A 22,776-nucleotide genomic window follows, 5' to 3' on the forward strand; every position below is an offset into this window, starting at 1 on the left:
AGCTGCCAGAGGAAGTGGTGGAGGCTGGTACAATTGCAACACTTAAAAGGCATTTGGATGGGTATGTGAATAGGAAGGGTTTTGCTGGATATGGGCCGGGTGCTGGCAGGTGGGACTAGACTGGGTTGGGATATCTGATCGACATGGACGGGTTGGACCGAAGTGTCTGTTTCCATGCTGTACATCTCTATGACTCATTTAAGACAATGTTTAAAACTGGCCTCGTCAACCAAACCTTTGATCACTCGTCCTAAAGTTTCCTTAAGTCAAACAAATTAGATTAGATTAGATTTAGATTACATTACATTACATTACAGTGTGGAAACAGGCCCTTCGGCCCAACAAGTCCACACCGACCCGCCGAAGCGCAACCCACCCATACCCCTACATTTACCCCTTACCTAACACTACGGGCAATTTAGTATGGCCTATTCACCTGACCTGCACATCTTTGGACTGTGGGAGGAAACCGGAGCACCAGGAGGAAACCCACGCAGACACGGGGAGAACGTGCAAACTCCACACAGTCAGTTGCCTGAGGCGAGAATTGAACCCAGGTCTCTGGCGCTGTGAGGCAGCAGTGCTAACCACTGGGCCACCGTGCCGCCCACAAATCAAGAAGCTTAAGTGGCCACCTGGCCCTTTGAACCTGCTGCATCATTCACTAAGCTCCCAGTTGATCTGATCACTCCACATTTCTGCCTACTGCTGACAATGTCTCACTTCTTTGTTCAAGAAACTAACTATCCCTGCCTTAAATATATTCAAAGACTCTACTCATACCATTGTCTTGTGAGGAAAGTTTGAAAGTCACAAAACGGAGGTAAAAATTATCCTCTCCTTGGACTTAAGTAGTCAAGCTCTCATTTAGTAACAGCAACCCCTCCCTAGTTCAACTCTTAGTTAATAGAATTGTACGTGTCTCAGTGTCTAATTTTGTTTGATGAGCACCCTGGGATGTTTTACCTCACTAAAGCACTATATAAATAGAAGTTACTGTTGTCATCAGGCCCAGCCCTTCAGAAATCAGCTCTCAGAATTACCCAGCGTCTTCTTTGTTTAAAACTGACCCATTCTGCATTCACCTTCCAAAAATAAGGGCTATTAAGTTCCTAAGCAGGGGATTACATAACGTCAGAAATAGTACAAGGCAATCCGAGATATCATGCAAAGAATTTCAGCTACATCACAACAACAGCTGGTTAATTCCATCAAATTAGAATTTTGGAAGTGGTCAAGTACATTTTTTCTTAAAAATCGAATAGAACCGGAGTCTGAAACTCTTAAGGGATGCGAAGCCAGAGCTCTCAGATTACAAACTGAAAATCGACAACAGCAGGACACCCTGAACAAGGGCAAAATAAAAAAAAGGAAATTTCCTTTACTCACTAAAATGTAAGCTTGAATATAAAGAGATGCAGAAAGTGGACCTGAAGTTGCTCAGACCACTGAGTATAGGAGTTAGGACTTTATATTGTGGTTGGTGAGGCCATGTTCGCAATACTGTGGATAGTTCTGTTATAGGAAGGATATTATTAAATTGAAGAGGGTGCAGAAAAGATTTACCAGGATGTTACCAGGACTGGAGGGTGTGAGTTATAAAGAGAGGCTAGATAGGCTGAAACCTATTTCAATTTAGAGTGTGTTGCTGAAAAAGCACAGCAGGTCAGGCAGCATCTGAGGAGGAGGAAAATCGACGTTTCGGGCAAAAGCCCTTTCCTGCTTCTCGGATGTTGCCTGACCTCCTGTGTTTTTCTAGCACCACACTCTCGATTCTGATCTCCAGCATCAACAGTCCTCCCCTGAGACTTACTTCACTGGAGTTCAAAACCAAGGGATATATTTTTTAAGGTGAGAGGAGAAAGATTTCACACACAGTGTAGTTCGAATCATAGAACAGTATCCCTACTGTATGGAACCAGGCCATCTGGTCCAGCAAGTCCACATCGACCCTCTGAAGAGTAACCCACCCCGCACCATTCCCCTACCCTATTACATTTGCTCTGTCTAATGCACCACACCTACACATCCCTGAACACTATGGGCAATTTATCATGGCCAATTTACCTAACCTGTACATCTTTGGATTGGGAGGAAACCCACACAGAAGTGGGGAGAATGTGCAAACTTCACACAGACAGTCACCCGAGGCTGGAATCGAACCTGGGTTCTTGGCGCTGTGAAGCAGCAGTGCTAACCACTCAGCCACTGACATTTCTACCACCTCGTGCAGAATGCCATTTTCCCCCTGCTACCCACACAACACTCCAAAAAGGACTATTTTCTCTCAAAGGCCTGGGCCCATTCCTCAAACTCTCCTACCTATCCCGTGCTGTCCTGTGGCAAGTTTCCATGCAGTGATGCAACACTTGCACTTTTATGTCCTCTTTCAGCCAAAGCTGAAAGATGATTTGTTTTCATCCTTTTTCGTTTTTTAGACTGACATTTCTGAGCATTTAAAGGTTTTTCTGCTTTTTAAAAAATGGGGCATACAAAATAAATAACACGCATCAAAATTCCATTCATTTTATCTATTAGTAAGATTTTGCTTGTGGAATGAACTGACAGAGGGAGTGGTAGATGCAGGTGATTACAACGTTTAAGATACATTTCATGGACAAGTACATGAATTGGAGAGGCGTGGAGGGATATGAGCCAAACGGGACTAGCTTAGTTTGAGAAACCTGGTCAGCATGGACTGAAGAATCTGTTTCCTTGCTGTATAGCCCCTGTGACTATTATCAGATCAAATCAGCCATGATCCCACTGAATGGTGCAGGGGACTCAATGGGCTGAACGGCCTACTTCTGCTCCTATGTCTTATACAGGATTCACAACCTTCCTCTTGCCTCCACACCTTGCTTAGTTCTGCACTGTCAGAAATATCGATACAAGCACAAACACCTTGCTCCGCACCCCCTAGACAAACCCAGGAGCACAGAAAGCCAAAGGAGCTGGTCCTTACGTAAGTGGTTCCTCATAGCAGCCATGTACTGGCCAATCATGTCGGAGCACTGCCTGCCCATGAGTTCCGCAATCTGCTCGTGGTCCCTCCACAGTAAGTAGCCGGGAGTGAACATAATGTCCTCGATCTCCTCGCGGTCTTTGCCAAGCCGGCACAAGGACTGTTTGGCTTCGCTCCACATGGAGAGAAATTCCGCCTCTGGCACGCCCATGTAGCCGTCCCGGGTGACCAGGCGTCTCCGCAGGTACAGCAGGCGCAGGAGGCAGCCGGACTTCGAGGTGTCGTCGGACGTGGGCTCCACTTTCCAGCCTTTCCGCGGCTGTGGGAAAGACTTGATGTGCATCATTAGAAAGACGATTAGCGTGACGTCGTACTTCTGAAACTCCAGTGGAGACGACTTCTGCGGGTACAGCAAACTCCAGTCGGAGTGGGACAGGAAGGTGGTCTGGAATTCCCGGAAGTGGCGGTGCAGTTCCGGCTTCTTCAATTTCTTCATTTCCGCCTGCAGGTCATTAACTGGCAACCGCTCAGCAAAAACCTTCTGGGCTATCCGCGTCCCCTCTAGGATCACCAGGTACATCAGGCGGAAGAAATTACAGTACGAGTTCCGCTCGTCAGCTGGCAAATCCTCGCGCCTTCGGTGCCTTTTAATTGGCATGTACCTTTTAAAACGAGGTATGTAACCGTCACCTAGAGCAAGCGGGAGAGAAGGACAACAGTGTTACTGACCTGGCAAATAAATGCAGCTGAACTGTAGCTAAGGTTGCATATTGAAAGAGGTCACTCATTCCATCATACACATGCTGGCTCTTTGAAAGTGTTATCGAAAGAACTGGAGTACAGGAACAGGGATGTCTTGCTGCGACTGTACAGGCCTAGAGTATTGTTTTGGTCTCCTTATTGGAGCAATTGTGTCCTGGCTATTGAGGGAGTGTAAAGATAACTGATCCTTGGGATGGCAGGGGGAGGCAGTGGCCTAGTGGTATTATCACTGGATTGTTAATCCAGAGACCCAGGTAATGTTCTGTGGGTTCAAATCTTGCCACGGCAGATAGTGAAACTTGAAATCAAATTTTTAAAAATCTGAAATTAAGAGGCGAATGATGACCATGAACCCCATCTGGGTTCACTAATGCCCTTTAGGGAAGGAAACTGCCATCCTTACCTGGTCTGGCCTACATGTGACTTCAGACTCACTGTAGTGTGTTTTGACTCTTAGCCAACCACTGGGCAGATAGCGATGGGCAGTAAATGCTGGACTAGCCAGCGCATGAATGAATAAAAACAAAAAACAGACAGGATTGACATATGAAAAGATTCTGGGTGAGTTCGGACTATACTCACTCGAGTTTAAAAGAATGAGCAGTCTAACGGGACGAGGGAGCGTAGATGCTGGAAGGATGTCCTCATCAATTGGAGAGTCCTGAATCAGGGGTCACAGCCTAAGAACAAGAACTCTGTGTTTTTCAGACAGAGATGAGGAGGTACTTCTTCAACCAGATAGTGGTGAGCCTGTGGAATTCTCTGCCACAGGAAACTGTTGAGGCCAGAGCATTAAAAGACTTTCAAGAAAGATGTAGATATACAGGTCATTCTGCTAGGCTGTGTGTTTCATTAACAGAAATTTGTTTACAGGGATATGGGCCAAATGGGACTAGCAAATGGGACGAGATTAATTTGGGATATCTGGTTGGCTTGGACCGCAGGGTCTGTTTCCATGTTGTATTTACGAGAAGGAAATACTTACAGTGTGAAGAGGGAATGGCACTCGGGAGTCAGTCTTGCAGAGGGCCAGTTTGACATTTTGAATGACCTCTTTCAACGCTCTAAGCTCACCGTCAGATTCTCACTCTGCTACTTACGCAGCTTTTCAAACTCCTGCTGGAACTCATCCAAATATTTTTTTAGTGTTGGGAAAGACCCTCGCTCTTCTTCTAACAGGAAGACAAACTCGGCTTTCTCCGCTGCTGACTTCATGTAGACTATGACTTCCAACAGCCGCTGGCCCCTGTGCATGGGTGCAGTCTTCATTAACAGATCATTCTCCACATCAGTCAGAATATTTCGAGTCTGCAGACTGTAAATAAGATCTCTTAAAGGGAGGCCACTCAATGGTTCTGCCAAGACTTCCAAGTACAGGTACAGGAAACTGTCAGCACAGCTGTTCCCTTTAAATGAAAACAAAGTCAATAGCAATTAGCATTTAGAATGAACAGTTATTGTGTTAAACCCTGGAACTCTGCCTAATTTGATAACATTACAGCCGAGTTAACATTTCTCCTTGTGTCATTCTAAGGCCTGACTTATAGCTCTGTAACTTTAAGATTCATAGAATCCTACAGTACAAAAGAGGCCCTTTGGCCCATTGAGTCCGTACTGCTACCCACACGAGTCCCACTTTCTAACATTAGTCTTAAATGGTGTGGCACCTCAAGTGCTCATCCAAGTATTTTTTTTTAAATATCATGAGATTTTCTTCTTCCATCCTCTCCTGAAAGCGTTGATTCTCACTCAGACACAGCTCCACCCCTGTAACGCTCACTCGGAACAGGCCGGAATGTTCTCATTGTGAGAGAGTCAGAGTTGGAGAGTTTAATTGGAGGCAAAGCTGGGAGTGCGACAGGCTCTCCCACCCGAAGAAGCAGCTCCTGAGGCTTTTTGTTGCTTTCATCCTGTGCACATCAGGGTGAGGAATGAAATACCTTTTATCTCTGACATGTAACTTCAGAATTAAAACACTTCTGGACACAGGGCTAAGAACGCCATTGGGATACTGGGGGAAGAGATGGACAATTCGGATTTTGCCAACTGGAATCAAAATGTATCCTTAGAATTTCTTTTTAAAATCCCTTCTTAGAATGTACGAGTCAGTGACTACACCAGCACTTGTGGCTTTTTTTTATTCAATCATAGGATGAGGATGTTACTGCCAGGTCAGCATTTATTGCCCATTCCTAATTGCCTAGAGGGCAGTTAAGAGTCAACCATATTGCTATGGGACTGGAGTCACATATAGACCAGTCTAGGTAAGAATGGCAGTTTCCTTCCCTGAAGGACATTAGTGAACCAGATGGGTTTTTCCAACAATCGACAATGGAATCACGGTCATCATTAGACTCTTAATTCCAGACTCCTTTTTTTGTCGAATTCAAATTCCACCATCTGCCATGGTGGGATTCGAACCTGGGTCCCCAAGATAAGACCAGAGTCTCTAGATTAGCAGTGAAGCGATAATACCACTAGTCCATTGCCTCCCTCTATTGTTGCCCATCACTCACTGCCCTTGAATGAGCGACTTGCTTGGCCATTTCAAAAGGCAATTAAGAGATGCCTGTAGTTGAGGGTTTAGAGTTGCATGTAGGCCAGCCAGTGTAAGGACAACAGATTTCCTCACTAAAGGATATTACTGACCGGATGGTTTTTTACAATGATCGATGATAATTTTATGGTCATCTTTACTTACACTCTTATTTCTTTTAATATATAATTCCAGATTCATGACAGTAAAGACTCAAACATACCAACCCCACACTCCAACTGTTAGTCAGTGAACTCATCCATCCCTGTGCCGACACCAACTGAGGAACAGTCATCACCCAATTGGAGGAACTTTGATACTCTGCCAAACAGAGTTTCATCTTTCCCAGATTTCGATTTTGTTTTTAAAAATCAGTTGAAAGTAAAGAAAACGTCAACATTGCATTTTTCTCTCCCACCACAGTTTCTCTCGTAGGGTCCTGGAGATTGACCTCCCATTCCTGGACACTCCACGCTAATCCTGGATGGTTGCTGACTGGAAGGGGCACAGAGCGAGCAAGAGAGAGATGGGCTTGGAGTGTGGGCCATTTTACCCTCCAACATAACTGGCGCTTACCCCCAAAGCAACTGAGCAGTGGAGGCTGAGCAAATGATCCTCAATGCGAAGACCAGTTGGGCAGGGAAGGCACTGGGAAGACAAAAAAAGAACGCAAGAACCGGGAGGGGCAAGGAAGGATTTCCTGTCGAGTCCCAATGGAATAATCTTGCTCCTTCCAAACCCCCAGGGGAGTCTCTTGTCTTACTCGTCAGATTACAGTCACTTCAGGGCTGAAATGTGTCACTGTGTTTATATACCCTTCGGCTGACGGCCCCATGCCCACCTCCCTTAAAATCAGAGAGCAACAGTGATGGTTGGCAGGAGTGCGAGGACTTGTATTCTGTCCCTATTATAAACCTCCTCTGCTCCCCAGTTCCGTCAGCCAAAGGTGCCCGAGACACCCTTGCATTTATATAGCACCTTTCATGACACTAGTTGTCCCAAAGTGCTTTACAGCAGAAGAATTACAGCAAACTTGGGTGGAACCGGCATTCTAGATAATACTGCAAAAATTAAATGCCTCAAAAATGGTGAGTATTTATGCTGTACTAAAACATCACAGTGACGTGTATGTAATAGAGATGTAATACCCCTTGCATTACATCTCTACTACTTATTGTGTGTTTTCACATTGATTTTAGGAGGTGTGTGTTGATATTTTTACATTGATGTTTTGAGAGATGTTGATGTCTCAAAGTTTTGTTTGATCAGGGCACATAGGGTTATAACTACCTCGTGATCATCCAGGATATTTGACCTACTGGCTTGGTCTCATTGGTGATGGTTAATAAAAGGTTTGCTGTACGTATTGAAGTCTATTCTCTGTTGTCATGTGAAAACATGGAAACCAATTCACATTCAGCAGGCTCCCATAAAGAGGACCAGGAGGCTGACCAGGTTAGCTGGTTTTGTGATGTCGACCGAGGGATGGACTTTGGCCAGAATGTCACGGTGAACTCCCTTCAAAAACTAACTTCCATTTTACATCCATCACAGCAGGCAGGCTAAACGTTGATTTAAGATCTCATCCGAAAGGTGGCTCCTCAGACAGGGCAACATGCCCTCAGCTCTGCACTGGAGTGCCAGCCTAGATTTTTATGGAGGCAAAATTGGGGCTAGGCTCTCTCTCATCCACCCTGGCAACACAGCAGAGCTCACTGGTACTAGGTCATAGAGATGTACAGCATGGAAACAGACCCTTCGGTCCAACTCGTCCATGCCAACCAGATATCCCAACGCAAATCTAGTCCCACCTGCCAGCACCCGGCCCATATCCCTCCAAACCCCTCCTATTCATATACCCATCCAGATGCCTTTTAAATGTTGCAATTGTACCAACCTCCACCACTTCCGCTGGCAGCTCATTCCATACACGTACCACCCTCTGTGTGGAAAAAGTTGCCCCTTAGGTCTCTTTTGTATCTTTCCCCTCTCACCCTCTTTTGTATCTTGCCCTGTAGTTCTGGACTCACCCACCCCAGGGAAAAGATTTTGTTTATTTATCCTATCCTTGCCCCTCATGATTTTAAAACTTCTATCAGGTCACCCCTCAGCCTCCGACGCTCCAGGGAAACCAGCCCCAGTCTATTCAACCTCTCCCTCTAGCTCAAATCCTCCAACCCTGCAACATCCTTGTAAATCTTTTCTGAACCCTTTCAAGTTTCACAACATCTTTCCGATGGGAAGGAGACCAGAATTGCAAGCAATATTCCAACAGTGGCTGAACCGATGTCCTATACAGCCGCAACATGACCTCCCAACTCCTGTACTCGATACTCTGACCAATAAAGGAAAGCATACCAAACGTCTTCTTCACTATCCTATCTACCTGTGACTCCATTTTCAAGGAGCTATGAACCTGCACTCCAAGGTCTCTTTGTTCAGCAACACTCCTGAGAACCTTACCATTAAATGTATAAGTCCTGCGAAGATTTGCTTTCCAAAAATGCAGCACCTCGCATTTATCTGAATTAAACTCCATCTGCCACTTCTCAGCCCATTCGCCCATCTGACCAAGATCCTGTTGTACTCTGAGGTAACCTTCTGCGCAGTCTACTACACCTCCAATTTTGGTGTCATCAGCAAACTTACTAACTGTACCTCTTACGCTCACATCCAAATGGTCAGGCTTGGCATTTTTCATTTTGCATATTAACCAGTTAAATCTGCCCCTGTGAGTTACCTAGCACAGGCTGAGAGACAAATCCATTATTTACCAGCACTGGACTAACATGGTATACCACACTGATGCTGTTAGGGTACTCTTTTGCCAAAATACTTTTCGATACATTTCCCAAATTTGGTACGCTGCATTCTAATCCGTTTTGTGTGACAAAGTTAATTATCTCATAAAGAGACAGAACTACCCACATACCCATTTCTTCCAGATTTTGGACCCATTTGGAGAGCTCTGGTTTGAGACCGTCGATTGCGACCAGTACAGAGGTGAACTTGCGTATCTCCAGGTTCGAGTTCTTCTGTAAGACGACCCGAAGGAGGGTGTCAAGCTTTGAGGGGGCATTGCTCTGCTTCTCCACCTCTTCCTGGTCAGTCTCAGAGAGAAACTTCTTTAATTTCAAGCGGTACAGCAAAAACGAGACGTCCTCAATGCCCTGGGTGATCAGCTCCTGCTCCGAGAACACCGCCCTCCACAGGCGACACTTGGAAGGGTCAAATACAATCTTATCTGGAGAAGGTCAAAGAGGAGATTGAAACAAGGCTGATGCTGCAAACACATATTCAGAGAAATCGTAGAATTCCCCAGTGCAGAAAGAGGCCATTCTGCCCGTTGAGTCTGCACTGACCCTCCGAAGAGTATCCCATCCACCCTATCCCCGTAGCCCCACATGGGGTTCATACCATGGCTAACCCACCCCAATCTGCACATTCCTGGATATTATGAGGCAATTTTTAGCATAGCAATCCAGCTAGTCTGCACATCTTAAGAAAGTGGGAGGAAACCAGCACACAGGTAATGGAGGCAACGCACACAGACTCAGGGAGAATGTGCAAACTCCACACAAATAGTCACCCATGGGTGGAATTGACCCAGTGTCCCTGGCACTGAGGCAGCAGTACTAATCACTGAGTCACTGTGTCACCCTAATCCTGCGACTCTGTATCTGAAAGAACGATTCAGATCGCGTAGCTTCCTGACAAACTGTCATGTTTTAAAAAGGGCAATCATATGTTTAAAACCAATTTTAAGTTCAAGATTATTGGGGTTGAATAAAGTCGGCAGGGAGAAATGACTTACTTCAACAGCAGTGTTCGCAAGCCAAGAACATAGATTTATGATAGTGACTCCAAGGGATGGTGAGAAGTTTGGGGTTATTTTGCAATTAGTAATGAAGTTTTAGAATACGCTGTGTGAAAGGGTGGGTGAAGTAGATTTAAGAGTAATTTTCAAAAGCATCATGCACTCAGAAAGAGAAACAAAAATTGCAGGATTATAGGGAGCAGCAGAGAAATGGAACTGATTGAATGGTTCATTCAAAGACCAAATAAAGTCATGATGGGCTGAATTGTCACCAATTGGCAGCACAGTGGCTCAGTGGTTAGCACTGCTGCCTCATAGTGCCAGGGACCCGGGTTCAATTCTACCTTCAGGTGTCTGTCTGTGTGGAATTCACACATTCTCCCGTGTCTGAGTGGGTTTCCTCTGGGTGCTCTGGTTTCCTCCAACAGTCCAAAGATGTGAAGGTTAGGTGGACTGGCCATGTTAAATTGCCCATAGTGTCCAGGGATGTGCAAGACTAGGTAGGTTAGCCATGGGAAATGCAGGGTTACAAGGATTGGATGGGATGCTCTCCAGGGGGTAAGTGTGGACCCAATGAGCCGATTGGCCCGTTTCCATATTGTGGAGATTCTATGATTCTTCTGTTGATCCTCTGAAGTAGCCCAAGGTCCATTGGCTCTGGGGCAGAGAGCAGATTTGAACTATTCAGTGTGTTTTATCGGCTCACTCCAAGGGATTAGCAACTATTTGTGTTTCTTTGGTGCAAGGTAAACAATTTAAACTATAATTGAAAAATGTGGTGCTGGAAAAACACAGTAGGCCAGGCAGCATCCGAGGAGCAAGAGAATTGACGTTTCGGGCATAAGCCCTTCTTCAGGAATGAGGCTGGTGTGCCAAGCGGGCTGCCGTCTGTATCACACTGTAGATGCTCTCCACTCCCCTGTCTGTATCACATTGCAGAAGGTCTGCCCTCCCCCGTCTGAAACCATTGCAATCGTTCTGCCCACCACAGTCTGTATCCCACTGCAGGCAATCTTCCCTCCACTGTCTGTATCCCATTGCAGACGCTCTGCACTCCCGCTGTCTGCATCCCATTTCAGAAGCTCTGCACACCACTGTCTGTATTCCAGTAAAGACGAACTTCCCTCCTCCTATCTGTATTCCATTGATGATGCTCTCCCCTGTCCTGTCTGCATCCTATTGCAGACACTCTGCTGTCCTCCTATCTGTGTCCCATTGCAGATGCTCTGTCCTCCCGCGTCTGTATCCCACTATAGAAACTATGCCTCTTCTGTCTGTTTTCGATTGCAGACGCACTGCCCTCAGCCGTCTGTATCCCATTGTAGATGCTCTCCCCTCTCCTGTCTGTATCCCATTGTAGGCGATCACCCCTCCCCAAATTCCCTCCCCCCTACCTTTTATCTCAGCCCACTTAGCACACCAGCCTCAGTCCTGAAGAAGGGCTTATGCCCGAAACATCAAATCCCCTGCTCCTCAGATGCTGCCAGACCTGCTGTGTTTTTCCAGCACCACATTTTTCAACTCTGGTACTCCAGCACCTGCAGTCCTCACTTTCTCCCAGTTTAAACTATAATGAAGATATCAACTTCTCCGAACAAAGGGAAGTGTGACAAGAAAATCAGATCAAGCACATTCCCAATTTTAACTTTTATAAGGATTTGCAGAAAGTAAGTAATGGAGTAGATGTACAGAAAGAATATTCCAAAAAAAAAGGGAATCCGAGCTTAATTTAATCGCTATGGAAAGCACGTAGAAGAGAAGTAGCGTTGGTTTTCAGTTTGCTAGTTAGAAGTTGTAGTTGAATATAAGGGTAAGAAATAAACTGAGGGGTGATTCATTTACCTGCAGGTTTGGCTTCTGTGGGAGACATCCTCTTCGATCCATCTTTCTCTACATGTCTAAAGTAGAGAGATATGTGAAGCTCTGGCAACTAATTAGAACAAAACGCCTTCATTTTATTTTTCGTGACTTTGTTCTCTTTCACTTGACTTTTCGGCACTAATTTCCTCAGTGGAATAGGAATTGTCATGGCACAGGATGAGGCTATTTGGCTCATCGTGTTTGCACCAGCTCTTTGAATGAGCATCAATCCCTTGTGCAAGTCTCTGCCTTTTACACGCCCCCCCCGCCCCCTGCACACACGTCTAACCATGCCCAGCTGAAAACCTTGATTGAACCCACCTCCTGTTTTCAATTGCCACTTCAGTCAAATACTCAGACTTCACCCTGTACCCAGTCAGGCTTGTGCGAAGCGATCGTGGTGATTTTGTGGCGCAATAGGTAGTGTCCCTGAGCCCAGTGCTCTGGGTTCAAGTCCCACTCCTGGCCACTCAAAAGTGCGATTGAAACGCAAACAAACTGGTCAAGTACTGATCTGCAACTCCCTTTGCCACACACCGCCGGGAAGGAAGAGTGGGAGAGATTCCTAGTCAGCCAGGATATGGAGTGCGAGTCAGAGCCACTACCATCCGTAGTTCCCAACTACAACAGAGACTCTGAGTGAACTGTGATGCACCAGCAGTTTACACACAGCAGCATCCTGCATGACCTTAAGCCCAGGATCACAGAGGCTGACAGAGTTACCTACCCCTTGGAGCTTCCCAAAGGTCAAGCCATATTAGGAATGCAGTGCCCAAGGCTTCTCAGGGGATTTTCTGAACCACTGGTAGAAATTGCTTCACTTCCCTCGCCCTCCCCATCACCTACCCACTACCATCCCAATGACGAGGTAACACAACTCAGTCACAGAGGCTGGGAACTGGCTGTCTGCTGGGGCGGGGGGGGGGGGGGAGTGAGGAAGGGAAGATGAGGGCAGTGGGGAGATGAGATGGAGGCATGGAACAGGTCAGCAATAATTTACTTGCACATTTGGCAGGTTTCACTACTTACGGGTGGCCATTAGGATCTGGAGGAAGTTCTTCACCCTAAAATGACATAAAAGTATACAGCTAATGATTTGACACAAAGATCATACAGCAAGAGGCCAGAGAATAATGGTCGAGGTGAAGGGAGGGAATTTGTTCAGCTACAAAAGTCCTGAAAACTACCCGCTCCTGCAGATTATTAAAATTATTCTAAGGCTGTTTCCTTGATCCATTCTCCAAAATCCATAAAAATAATTGTCTAGTTTGAATTTGTGGCATTTTTCTAGCAATTTAACTCAAAGTGATATTCTGAATTTGTCTGATAAAAACAAATATCTGTGTATGATGTCCTCTCAGACGCCACAAGCTGAATTGGACCATGAGCTTTGTGAACCTGATGTCAGGCTGACATACATACTCATAAATGCCGCAGGAAACACCACAGAAGCGCTTCACAAGAATCCCTAATAGCCACACACGCAGACGACAAGCAATATGAATTTGACTGGGACAACACTACCATTATAGGGCAAGCGAAACAAAGAACAGCAGGGACAGGCCACTATAAATGCCGCAGGAAACACCACAGAAGCGCTTCACAAGAGGCTCCCAAGCACTGAGGATGTCACCGAGACAGGGGACGAAACGTTTGCAACAAAAACTTCCAGCTCGGCGAACTGACATACACACTGGCAGCAGGAACGGCTTATTGACCCTCCCCACCCCCATTCCTCAAAGGAATGTTAATCTGTTCCCAACGGGGCTCGCTGTACAATGAAGAGCAGTGGGATCCCAGCAGGAGGGCTCCATGGCACTAGTGCGTTTTGGAGACCTCAGGGCACATCGAGGGAAGTGCAGTCTGGAGAGAATGTTCTTGGACTCAATCAATTTAACACTAGGATGAGCAGACACTCTCACTCTTAGAGAGTCATTCGTCTATTCCCCAGCATCATAGAGTCATACAGCAAGGAAACAGACCCTTCGGTCCAATTAATCTTTGCCAACCATGTTTCCAAACTAAACTAGTCCCTCGCCCATATCCCTCTAAATCTTTCCTATTCATTACTTATCTAAATGTCTTTTAAATCTTTGAAATGTTGTAATTGTAATTGTAACTGTACCCACATTACACGACTGCCTATGTAAAAAGTTGCCCCTCATTTTTAAATCTTTGTCCTCTCGCCTTAAAAATATGCTCCCCCACCTTAAGGAAAAGACCCTTACTATTCACCTTATCTATGCCCATGGAGGTAGCGAGGACTGCAGATGCTGTGAAGTCAGACTCGATAAAATGCGGAGCTGGGAAAAGCACAGCAGGTCAAGGAGCTTCAGAGGAGCAGGAGAATTGACCCCATGAAGGGTCCTGCCTTCTGATGAAGGGTCATTAACTCTCCCTCCATTAGCAGATGCTGTTGGACCTGCTGAGCACATCCAGCCTTTTAGATTCGCACTTCGGCTTTCTAGCATCTACAGCATTTGGCTCTGGCCTCGGCTGATTACACCTGACTACACTTCCCCGGTTTTGCAATGACGATGGAAAAGGTAGGGTCACGATGCCAATGCGTATTTTTACCGGCTGCGTCTTTTCAGCTTTGGGGGCTGGCCTCTTGCTTGGAATACTTCGCTCAGACTCCTTTTCAAGAAGTTCATCTAGAACAAGACACACAAAATCAAGGGCAAATGTATGGCAACAAAAGTGTGCATTCAAACAGCACTTCTATATCAAAGGAATGTCACAAGGTGTAATCACAGAGAAAGAGAAACAAGACTGACAACCACCTAAACAAGTAAATATTAAGTGATCACTGGCTTGGGTTAAAGAGATCGGAGTTGAAGGACAGGGAGGGGCAGGAGTGGATAAAAGGAGGAAATGGCAGAGTTTCAGCAGCTGGAGGAAGCACCATTAATGATGGAGCAATGGAGACAGCGATCGTGTAAGAGATCTGAATCGGAGGAGTTTGAGTTCTAACGGAGGTGAGGGAAGGGGACGGGGATGTGGTGGTACAAAGGGGACGTACAGAATAGGGTATGGGACTGGACAAATTTACAGGGTTGGAGAGGGGCATGGTAATGGACGGAGTTGAATGAGGAGAGGAATTTTAAATCAACGCATTTGGAGATAAGAAGCCACCAAACCTAGGAGGGACAGGTGAATGGGACATGATGGGAGCCTGGGTGCAAGTAACACACATTTGGAGGAGTTCAAAATTATTGGGGGTCGCCCTGGAAGGTGAGAGGCTGAAAAATAAGAGGCAATGAAGTGGCTCCCTCTGAAGTAACAAGGGCACTGAGGACAATTCAGACAGATCTTGGCCTGTATTCTGGTTTCTCTCCTGTACTTTCACATGTTTTTTGCTGAATTTAGTTTTATTCACTCACTGGGACGCAAGTGTCACAGGCTGGGTCAGCATTTATTTCTCATCCCTAACTGTCCTGGAGAAGGTGGTGGTGAGCTGCCTTCTGAAACCACTGCAGTTGATGTGCTGCAGACAAGCAAGCTCCCACCATGAGCAAAATGATAACTGGATAATCGGTGGTTAAAGGAAATAGGTAACCCCACTTTTCAAAAGTTCATTTTCACGCCACTTTGCTTTTACAAAAGACCTACATTAGTACCGGTTTTTGCTATCTTTCCCCTCTCACCCTGAACCTATGCCCTCTAGTTCTGAACTTCCCCCATCCTAGGGAAAATATTTTGTCTATTTATCCTAACCATGCCCCTCATGATTTTATAAACCTCTGTAAGATCACTCCTCAAACTCTGATGCTCCTGGGAAAACAGCCCCAGCCTGTTCAGCTTCTCCCTATAGCTCAAACCCTCCAACCCTGGCAACATCCTTGTAAATCTTTTCTGAACCCTTTCAGGTTTCATAATATCTTTCCAATAGGAAGGAGACCAGAATTGCAGACAATATTCCAAAAGTGGTCTAACTAATGTCCTGTACAGCCGCAACATGTCTAAAGGGCAGCATTCCCGACAGTGTTGCATTGCAAGAGCAAGCCTGGATTATCTCCAAGTCTCTGGAGTGAGTAAAACTTTCTGACTCCAAGACAAGAGAGTGTCAGCAATGGATCCACACTTCCAATAAGTGCTGCCCTCAGCTATCGGGGCAGGGGGCTATAGTTGAGAAGGAAAGCAGTTTCTCTCATTTGACATCAACCTGGAGCCCTCTCTGCTTCTGCCAAGCATATGAACTGCACGAGTATCCCATACAGTTTCAAGCTGAATGGGTTCACCAGGCAATTTGAACAGAGGGACTGTGCGCAGTAAGGTTTGAGAGTTGTGGCAGAGATACAGGAAACAGCTAAACACCCAGCAAGACAACTGGAAAGTTTTCTTATCATAGTTTTGCGCAGCAACAACATGAGATATGAATAGATGAGGGTGGAAAGTCATGTGAGGAAAGAAATGGGAAAATTTGAGAGAGAGCATGAGTTAGCAAACAGGAAAAACGGAATTACAGACAAGGGCAAGTGCAACAGATATTACTTCCTGACTCACCAAATGTTTTGACATTTTTTTCTGTTAAGTCATCAATCAGGTTTTCCCAGACTGCCTGGAGAAAGAAGCAAGTTATTAAGTGGGATGATCTGTTTTTATTAGTCTACATCACTGGGCGCCAAAACTCTGAGAGGAAACTTGTTCTTGCCATGAAAACAATTCAAACCACTCAGAATCATCACATTCTCTCATGTGGGTTTATTTAGCTTATTTATTTTTAAAAGGTTAGCACCATTATTTTAATGGAAAGAGGAATGTTGAATCCAAGCGTGAATTGTATGTCACTAACGATCTAAATTAACGTACAGCTCGATACCAGTTCACTCCTGAAAGCTGATCAAGGTACCAATGAATGAGGAACAAAGCCTGTGCTTTCTGACTAGTGAGAGGGTGCAGTAAACTGCAATCCCATTGCTCACAGTTGGGTAGGGGCCTGGCCTGACTTAATGAAGGAGGACATATGAAAGCAATTCAATCCAAACAAATCTAAACCTTGCCTGAAAGCAAAATATCTATTATTAGATCAGATTCCAGGATTGAGCAGCAATAGTTGATCAGTCCTGAGTGTGCTAATAGCTATATTAACAAGCCAGTTCAAGCTAATCAGTCGAGCCTTGTCACTGTGGCTCACTTTCACTGGCTAGAAGTGAGATACATTTATAAGTCTTACTTTCTGCAAACAAAAGGAATATGTTCAAGCCTTGCATCTTTTTTTGAATTAGCTTGGGGAGCCCATCATTCCCTGTTGCTTTCACAGTCGGAACATTTCGTTGCCAAATTGCCAGCCAATACCTTTTTCTCCTGCAATATATATTGTTGTGATCACTTGAAATTTGGCCTTCTTGCATTTTCAAACAAAATAGCTTCAGCGACATATTTTTCTTTTCAGCAACATTACCTGGAACTCTTCCCCTTTGAACGCACGGGTTGCTTCCTTGTCTTCTAGAGATTCAATATAATCCTGGCCATTATCTGAATCTGACACCAGCTCGGTGATAGGGCTGTCCTGACCACTCGAGATTGTTCCCTTTTTACTGAGCAAAGCAAAACAGAGAGAATAGGATAGGGGCAGACCTGGATGATGACAGGATCAAACGATACCACAAAGATAGAAGTTAAACATTCAGCCATCCAACTCTGATAATGAACTAGACCATGTTGATCTCCACCTTAACCTCATTTGCATGCCTTTGCTTTCTACCCCTCAAGAGTTGACGAGCAAAATGTTGTTGTGGTCTTCAAAGTTTCAACAAACCCATCACCAATCATCTATTCAAACAAAAAAGTTCCACAATCCTTCATATGAACCCTTCTTGATTACACGCTTGACTTTTTGACAGCACCTCCCAAATCCCTGCCATCAAGAAAAACAGTGACAGCTGCTACATGGGAACACACTCCCCTTCAAGTTCCCCTGAAAGCCATCCTGACTTGAAACTGTATCATTGCTCCTTCAATGTCACTGGGGCAGTACATTGGAAATTCCTTTCAGGACCGTGGTTCCACCTCCACTACAGACTGCAACAGAAGAGTTGGTCATACCAGTGTTGCTCACGTCCCATGAAAGAATAAAAAAAAACAGCTGGCTCAAATTTATTTGAGAGTTTCTCCAAATCAACTAGAGCTGGACGACAATCCCCAACAGCCCACGGGAAATGAGCACAATTGGAAATTAAAGGATGGGACTGTTCCTCTGTCAGTCACCCGAATGATTTGAACCAAATCATTCACAACAGGAAGTAAAATGGCATGTGGAGTTGTGGAATTTAACTTCAGTGTCCAAGGCTGGTGAGTTCCTGAATTCACTTACAGAGCGCAGGATCCTGACAGAGGCCTCAAAGATAAAGAAAAAGAAGAAGAAGAAGAGTTGCTGACAATGAATCTGCAGATACTACCCGACAACCTGTGTCCTTACAGCTGTTAATGCTCAATCAGAGCCTCCGACCTTCCATCATATAGCCTCAGCAACATTTCAAAATTATGAGAGGCATGGATAGGATAAATAGACAAAGTCTTTTCCCTGGGGTCGGGGAGTCCAGAACGAGAGGGCATAGGTTTAGGGTGGAAAAGGGGCAACGTTTTCACGCAGAGGGTGGTACGTGTATGGAATGAGCTGCCAGAGGATGTGTTGGAGGTTGGTACAATTGCAACATTTAAGAGGCATTTGGATGGGTATATGAATAGGAAGGGTTTGGAGGGATAAGGGTTGGGTGCTGGCAGGTGGGACTAGATTGGGTTGGGATATCTGGTCGGCATGGACGAGTTGGACCGAAGGGTCTGTTTCCATGCTGTACATCTCTATGACTCTATGACGCTTGTCTCCTCACATTGCTGAAAATGTGGCTTTGCACCAGTCAGCACAAATGAAAAAATGACAGATTTTAAATAGTCGCAACAATTTAGATTGCAAGAGAAAAAGATTGCTGATTGACAACTCAACTCTCGACTGGCCACGGTACTCTATAACCCAAAACAAATCACCTATTTGCAAATGTGGTTAAGTGACTGGGGAGCACTTACTCAACAATCCATTGCCATACAAATAGCCAACTTTGACCACATCAGTCAAGTTTACAACGTGGCTCATCTATGCTTGCGAGAAGTGATCTATGTCTTAGCCTTGTCCCTTGCTTGACTTTCCCAGGGGTTTGTTAGCCTGTAGTCTCCTGTTAATTTTTCCATGGCAACGCCTCAGCCAGCCAATCAACCCTGGAACCACAAAATGGTTATCATATAAAAGGAGGCCATTCAGCCCACTAGGTCTACACCAACTCTTACAGCACTTTGGCAGTGCCAAACTCTTGTCTTTTTGCCACAACACTACACGCTTTTACACAGAAACCATCTAAAGACGTCTTGAAAACCTTAACAAAATCTGCCTCCGCCCCTATTCCAGGAAATGAATTGCAAACCCAGACCACTCGTGTGAAAAACTTTTTTCCTATCTCACATTCACTTCTTTTGCAAAACATTGTAAAACTGATACTCTGGTTCTCCATACATTTACAAGTGGGAATTCTATGCCTACTCTGTCCAGAATCCTCAAGAGCTTGAAAACTTCCATCATAGTTCTTCTCTGCCTTTGCCTTTCCAAGGAAAACAGGCCCAACATCTCCAATCTATCCTCATATCCATGGGATGATTCTCGTTTAATCACTTCTACACACTCTTTAATTCATTCACTCTTTAATCCTCAACCATGGTGCTCAGAACTGCACACAATGCTCCAGCTGAGGCCTAACTAGTGTCTTATACGAGTTCAACATAATCTCTCTGCACTTCAACTCTATGTCCACATATTATATATGTTTTATCATCAGCTCTCTCTGCCTATCTTGTCACTTTTAATGACATATACACTAATGTTTCTTTGTTCCTGCACACCCTTCAAATAATACCCTTTGCTTAGTACCCTCTCTCTCTCCATATTCTTTACAGTATTACCTCACACTTCTCCGCATTAAACTTCAAATACCACCAATCTGGCCACTATCCAAACTTGTCAATGTCCTTCTGAAGTCCCACACTGTTCTCAGTTTGCAATGCTTCCATGTTTTGTGTCATCTGTAAAATTTTAAATTGACCTCTGCACACCAAGATCTATGTCCTTTTCATTATTAATACTTGACTTTACCCCTGGTGATATTAATTGTGATTTTTTTTAAAATGTGGCATTCGTGAATCTGTCCTGATGAGTACAAAAACCTTCAGCAACACGTCTCTCTTTTCAGATTCTGTACTCCTGGTTTATTCTGCTCTCCTGTGATGTTAATCTGGGTTTCCCTCAAGTTCCTCTATATATGTTCACCTCACTTCATTGCATGGGATAGCATGCTGAACAGCAACTAATGCCCATCCCTAGGTGTCCTTGAGAAAGTTAACTGCTGCAGTCCATGTGCTGTAAGGAGACTCAATGCTTTAGGGGAGGGAGCTTCAGGATTTTGACTCAGCAATACTGAAGAAACAGAAAAATATTTCTAACTGTGGATGGTAAGTGGTTTGGACAGGAACTTGCAGGTGGTGACATTAGAAAATAGAACACAGTGCAGTACATACCCTTCAGACCTCGATTTTGCGCCGACCTGTGGAACCAATCTGAAGCCCCTATCCAATGACCATTTAAATGCTCTTAAAGTTGGCAAGTCTACTACTGTTGCAGGCAGTACGTTCCATGCCCCACTACTCTGAGTAAAAAAACCTTCCTATGACAGCTGTCCTATATCTATCACCTCTCAATTTAAACCTATGTCCCCTCGTGCTAGCCATCGCCAACAGAGGAAAAAGGCTCTCACTGTTCAACCTATCTAACCCTCTGATTATCTTATATATCTTGATTAAGTCATCTCTCAACCTTCTTCTCTCTAACAGCCTCAAGTCCATCAGCCTTTCCTTGTAAGACCTTCCCTCCATACCAGGCAACATCCCAGTAAATCTCCTCTGAACACTTTTCAAAGCTTCCATATCCTTCCTATAATGTGGTGACCAGAACTGTACACAATACTCCAAACGTTTTGCACAGCTGCAGCATGACCTCATGGTTCCGAAACTCAATCCCTCTACCAATAAAAACTAACACACTGTATACCTTCTTAACAACCCTATCAACCTGGGCGGCAATTTTCAAGGATTTATGTACATGGACACCGAGATCTCTCTGCTCATCTACACTGCCAAGAATCTTACCATTAGTCCAGTATTCTTTATTGCTGTTGGCCCTTCCAAAGTGAATCACCTCACACTTTTCCGCATTAAACTCTATTTGCCACCTCTCAACCCAGCTCTGCAGCTTATCCATATCTCTCTGTAACCTACAACATCCTTCATCGCTATCCACAACTCTACTGACCTTAGTGTCATCAGCAAATTTACTAACTAATCCTTCTATGCCCTCAAGCACGTCATTTAAATAAATGAGAAACAACAGTGGTCCCAAAACAGATCCTTGTGGTAGCCCTCTAGTAACTGAATTCCAGGATGAATATTTCCCATCAAGCACCACCCTCTGTCTTCTTTCAGCTAGCTAGTTTCTGATTCAAAGCGCTAAATCACCCTCAATCCCATGCCTTTGTATTTTGTGCTATAGCCCACCATGGGAAACCTTAGCAAACACCCTACTGAAATCCATATACACCACACCACCTGCTTTATCCTCATCCACCTGTTTGGTCCCATGTCCCTGCTACTCTTGTCCTTCCAGACGGAAGTGGATTTGAAAGCTGCTGCCTAAAGAATCTTGGAGAATTTCTGCCACTGAGCGTCGGTGGTGGAGGGACTGAATGATTGTAGATATCGTGTCAATCAAGCAGGTTGTTTTGTCATGGATAGTGTCAAATTTCTTGTGTGTTGCTGGCCCTGCACTCATCCAGGCAACTGGGGAGTATTGCATCACAATCCTGACTTGTGCCTTGTAGACGGTAGACAGGCTTTGGGGAGTCAGGTGGTGAGTTACACACTGTAGGATTCCTAGCCTCTGACCTGTTACTTGTAGCCACAGTACTTAGTTGGCTAGTCCAGTTCAGTTTCTGATCAATGGTAAACCCAGGATGTTGATTATGACGGATTCAGTGATAGTAATAGTTGGATTTTCGCTTGTCATTGCCTGACACTTGTGTTGCATGAATGTTACTTGCCACATGTCATCCTAAACCTAGATAATGTCCAAGTCTTGCTGCATTTGGTCATGGGACAGTTTCAGTATCTGAGCAGTCACAAACGATGCTGTACACTGAGCAATCATCAGTGAACATGCCCACTTCTGACCTTATGATGGAGGAAAGCTCATTGGGTGAAGCAGCTGAAGGTGGCTGGGCTAAAGTCTCTACCCTGAGGAATTCCTTCAGAGACATCCTGGAGCTGACGGACCTCGAACAATCACAACCATTTTTGTTTGTACTGGGTTTGACTCCAACCAGTGGAAAGATTGCCCCATTTTCCACTGACTTTAATTTTGCAATGCTACAGGTGCAGCAGCAGACCGAGCTAAAAGTGAGGTGTCAAGTGTTGAACACGCCGCTTACCTTGAACCGGTTTGCCCATTCGTAGTTTCAAAGTTTCCTATGAAAACAAAATGAATATTTGTTACTGCAGGGATCCCACATGTTCTCAGCATTTCTGACTGTTTCTCCAGTTCTCTTTGCTCCTTTATACATGCCTCCTTAACCAAGACTTTTAGTTAGAACATAGAACAGTACAGCACATAACAGGCCCTTCGGCCCACGATGTTGTGCCGAACATTTGTCCTAGCTTAAGCACCCATCCATGTACCTATCCAATTGCCACTTAAAGGTCACCAAAGATTCTGACTCTACCACTCCCACAGGCAGCGCATTC

General features: G+C 45.0%; 1 protein-coding gene across 6 annotated transcripts in view; it reads right to left on the bottom strand.

The window, feature by feature from the left end:
• The window catches only part of LOC122540641 (E3 ubiquitin-protein ligase TTC3-like), a 117,353-nt gene that overhangs the window by 42,220 nt on the left and 52,357 nt on the right, over window positions 1-22,776 (bottom strand). For all 6 annotated transcript variants that reach the window (XM_043676638.1, XM_043676635.1, XM_043676637.1 and 3 more), the window contains 9 exons: window positions 22,464-22,500; window positions 17,345-17,480; window positions 16,447-16,501; window positions 14,518-14,594; window positions 12,970-13,004; window positions 11,923-11,978; window positions 9,196-9,507; window positions 4,828-5,133; window positions 2,966-3,655 (listed from right to left, as the gene is read on the bottom strand). In XM_043676638.1, coding sequence (XP_043532573.1) covers window positions 2,966-3,655; window positions 4,828-5,133; window positions 9,196-9,507; window positions 11,923-11,978; window positions 12,970-13,004; window positions 14,518-14,594; window positions 16,447-16,501; window positions 17,345-17,480; window positions 22,464-22,500 — 1,704 coding nt within the window. The remainder of the gene's footprint in view (window positions 1-2,965; window positions 3,656-4,827; window positions 5,134-9,195; window positions 9,508-11,922; window positions 11,979-12,969; window positions 13,005-14,517; window positions 14,595-16,446; window positions 16,502-17,344; window positions 17,481-22,463; window positions 22,501-22,776) is intronic.

The sequence above is a fragment of the Chiloscyllium plagiosum genome, chromosome 35 (assembly GCF_004010195.1).
Source record: "Chiloscyllium plagiosum isolate BGI_BamShark_2017 chromosome 35, ASM401019v2, whole genome shotgun sequence".
NCBI classification, from domain to species: Eukaryota; Metazoa; Chordata; class Chondrichthyes; order Orectolobiformes; family Hemiscylliidae; genus Chiloscyllium; species Chiloscyllium plagiosum.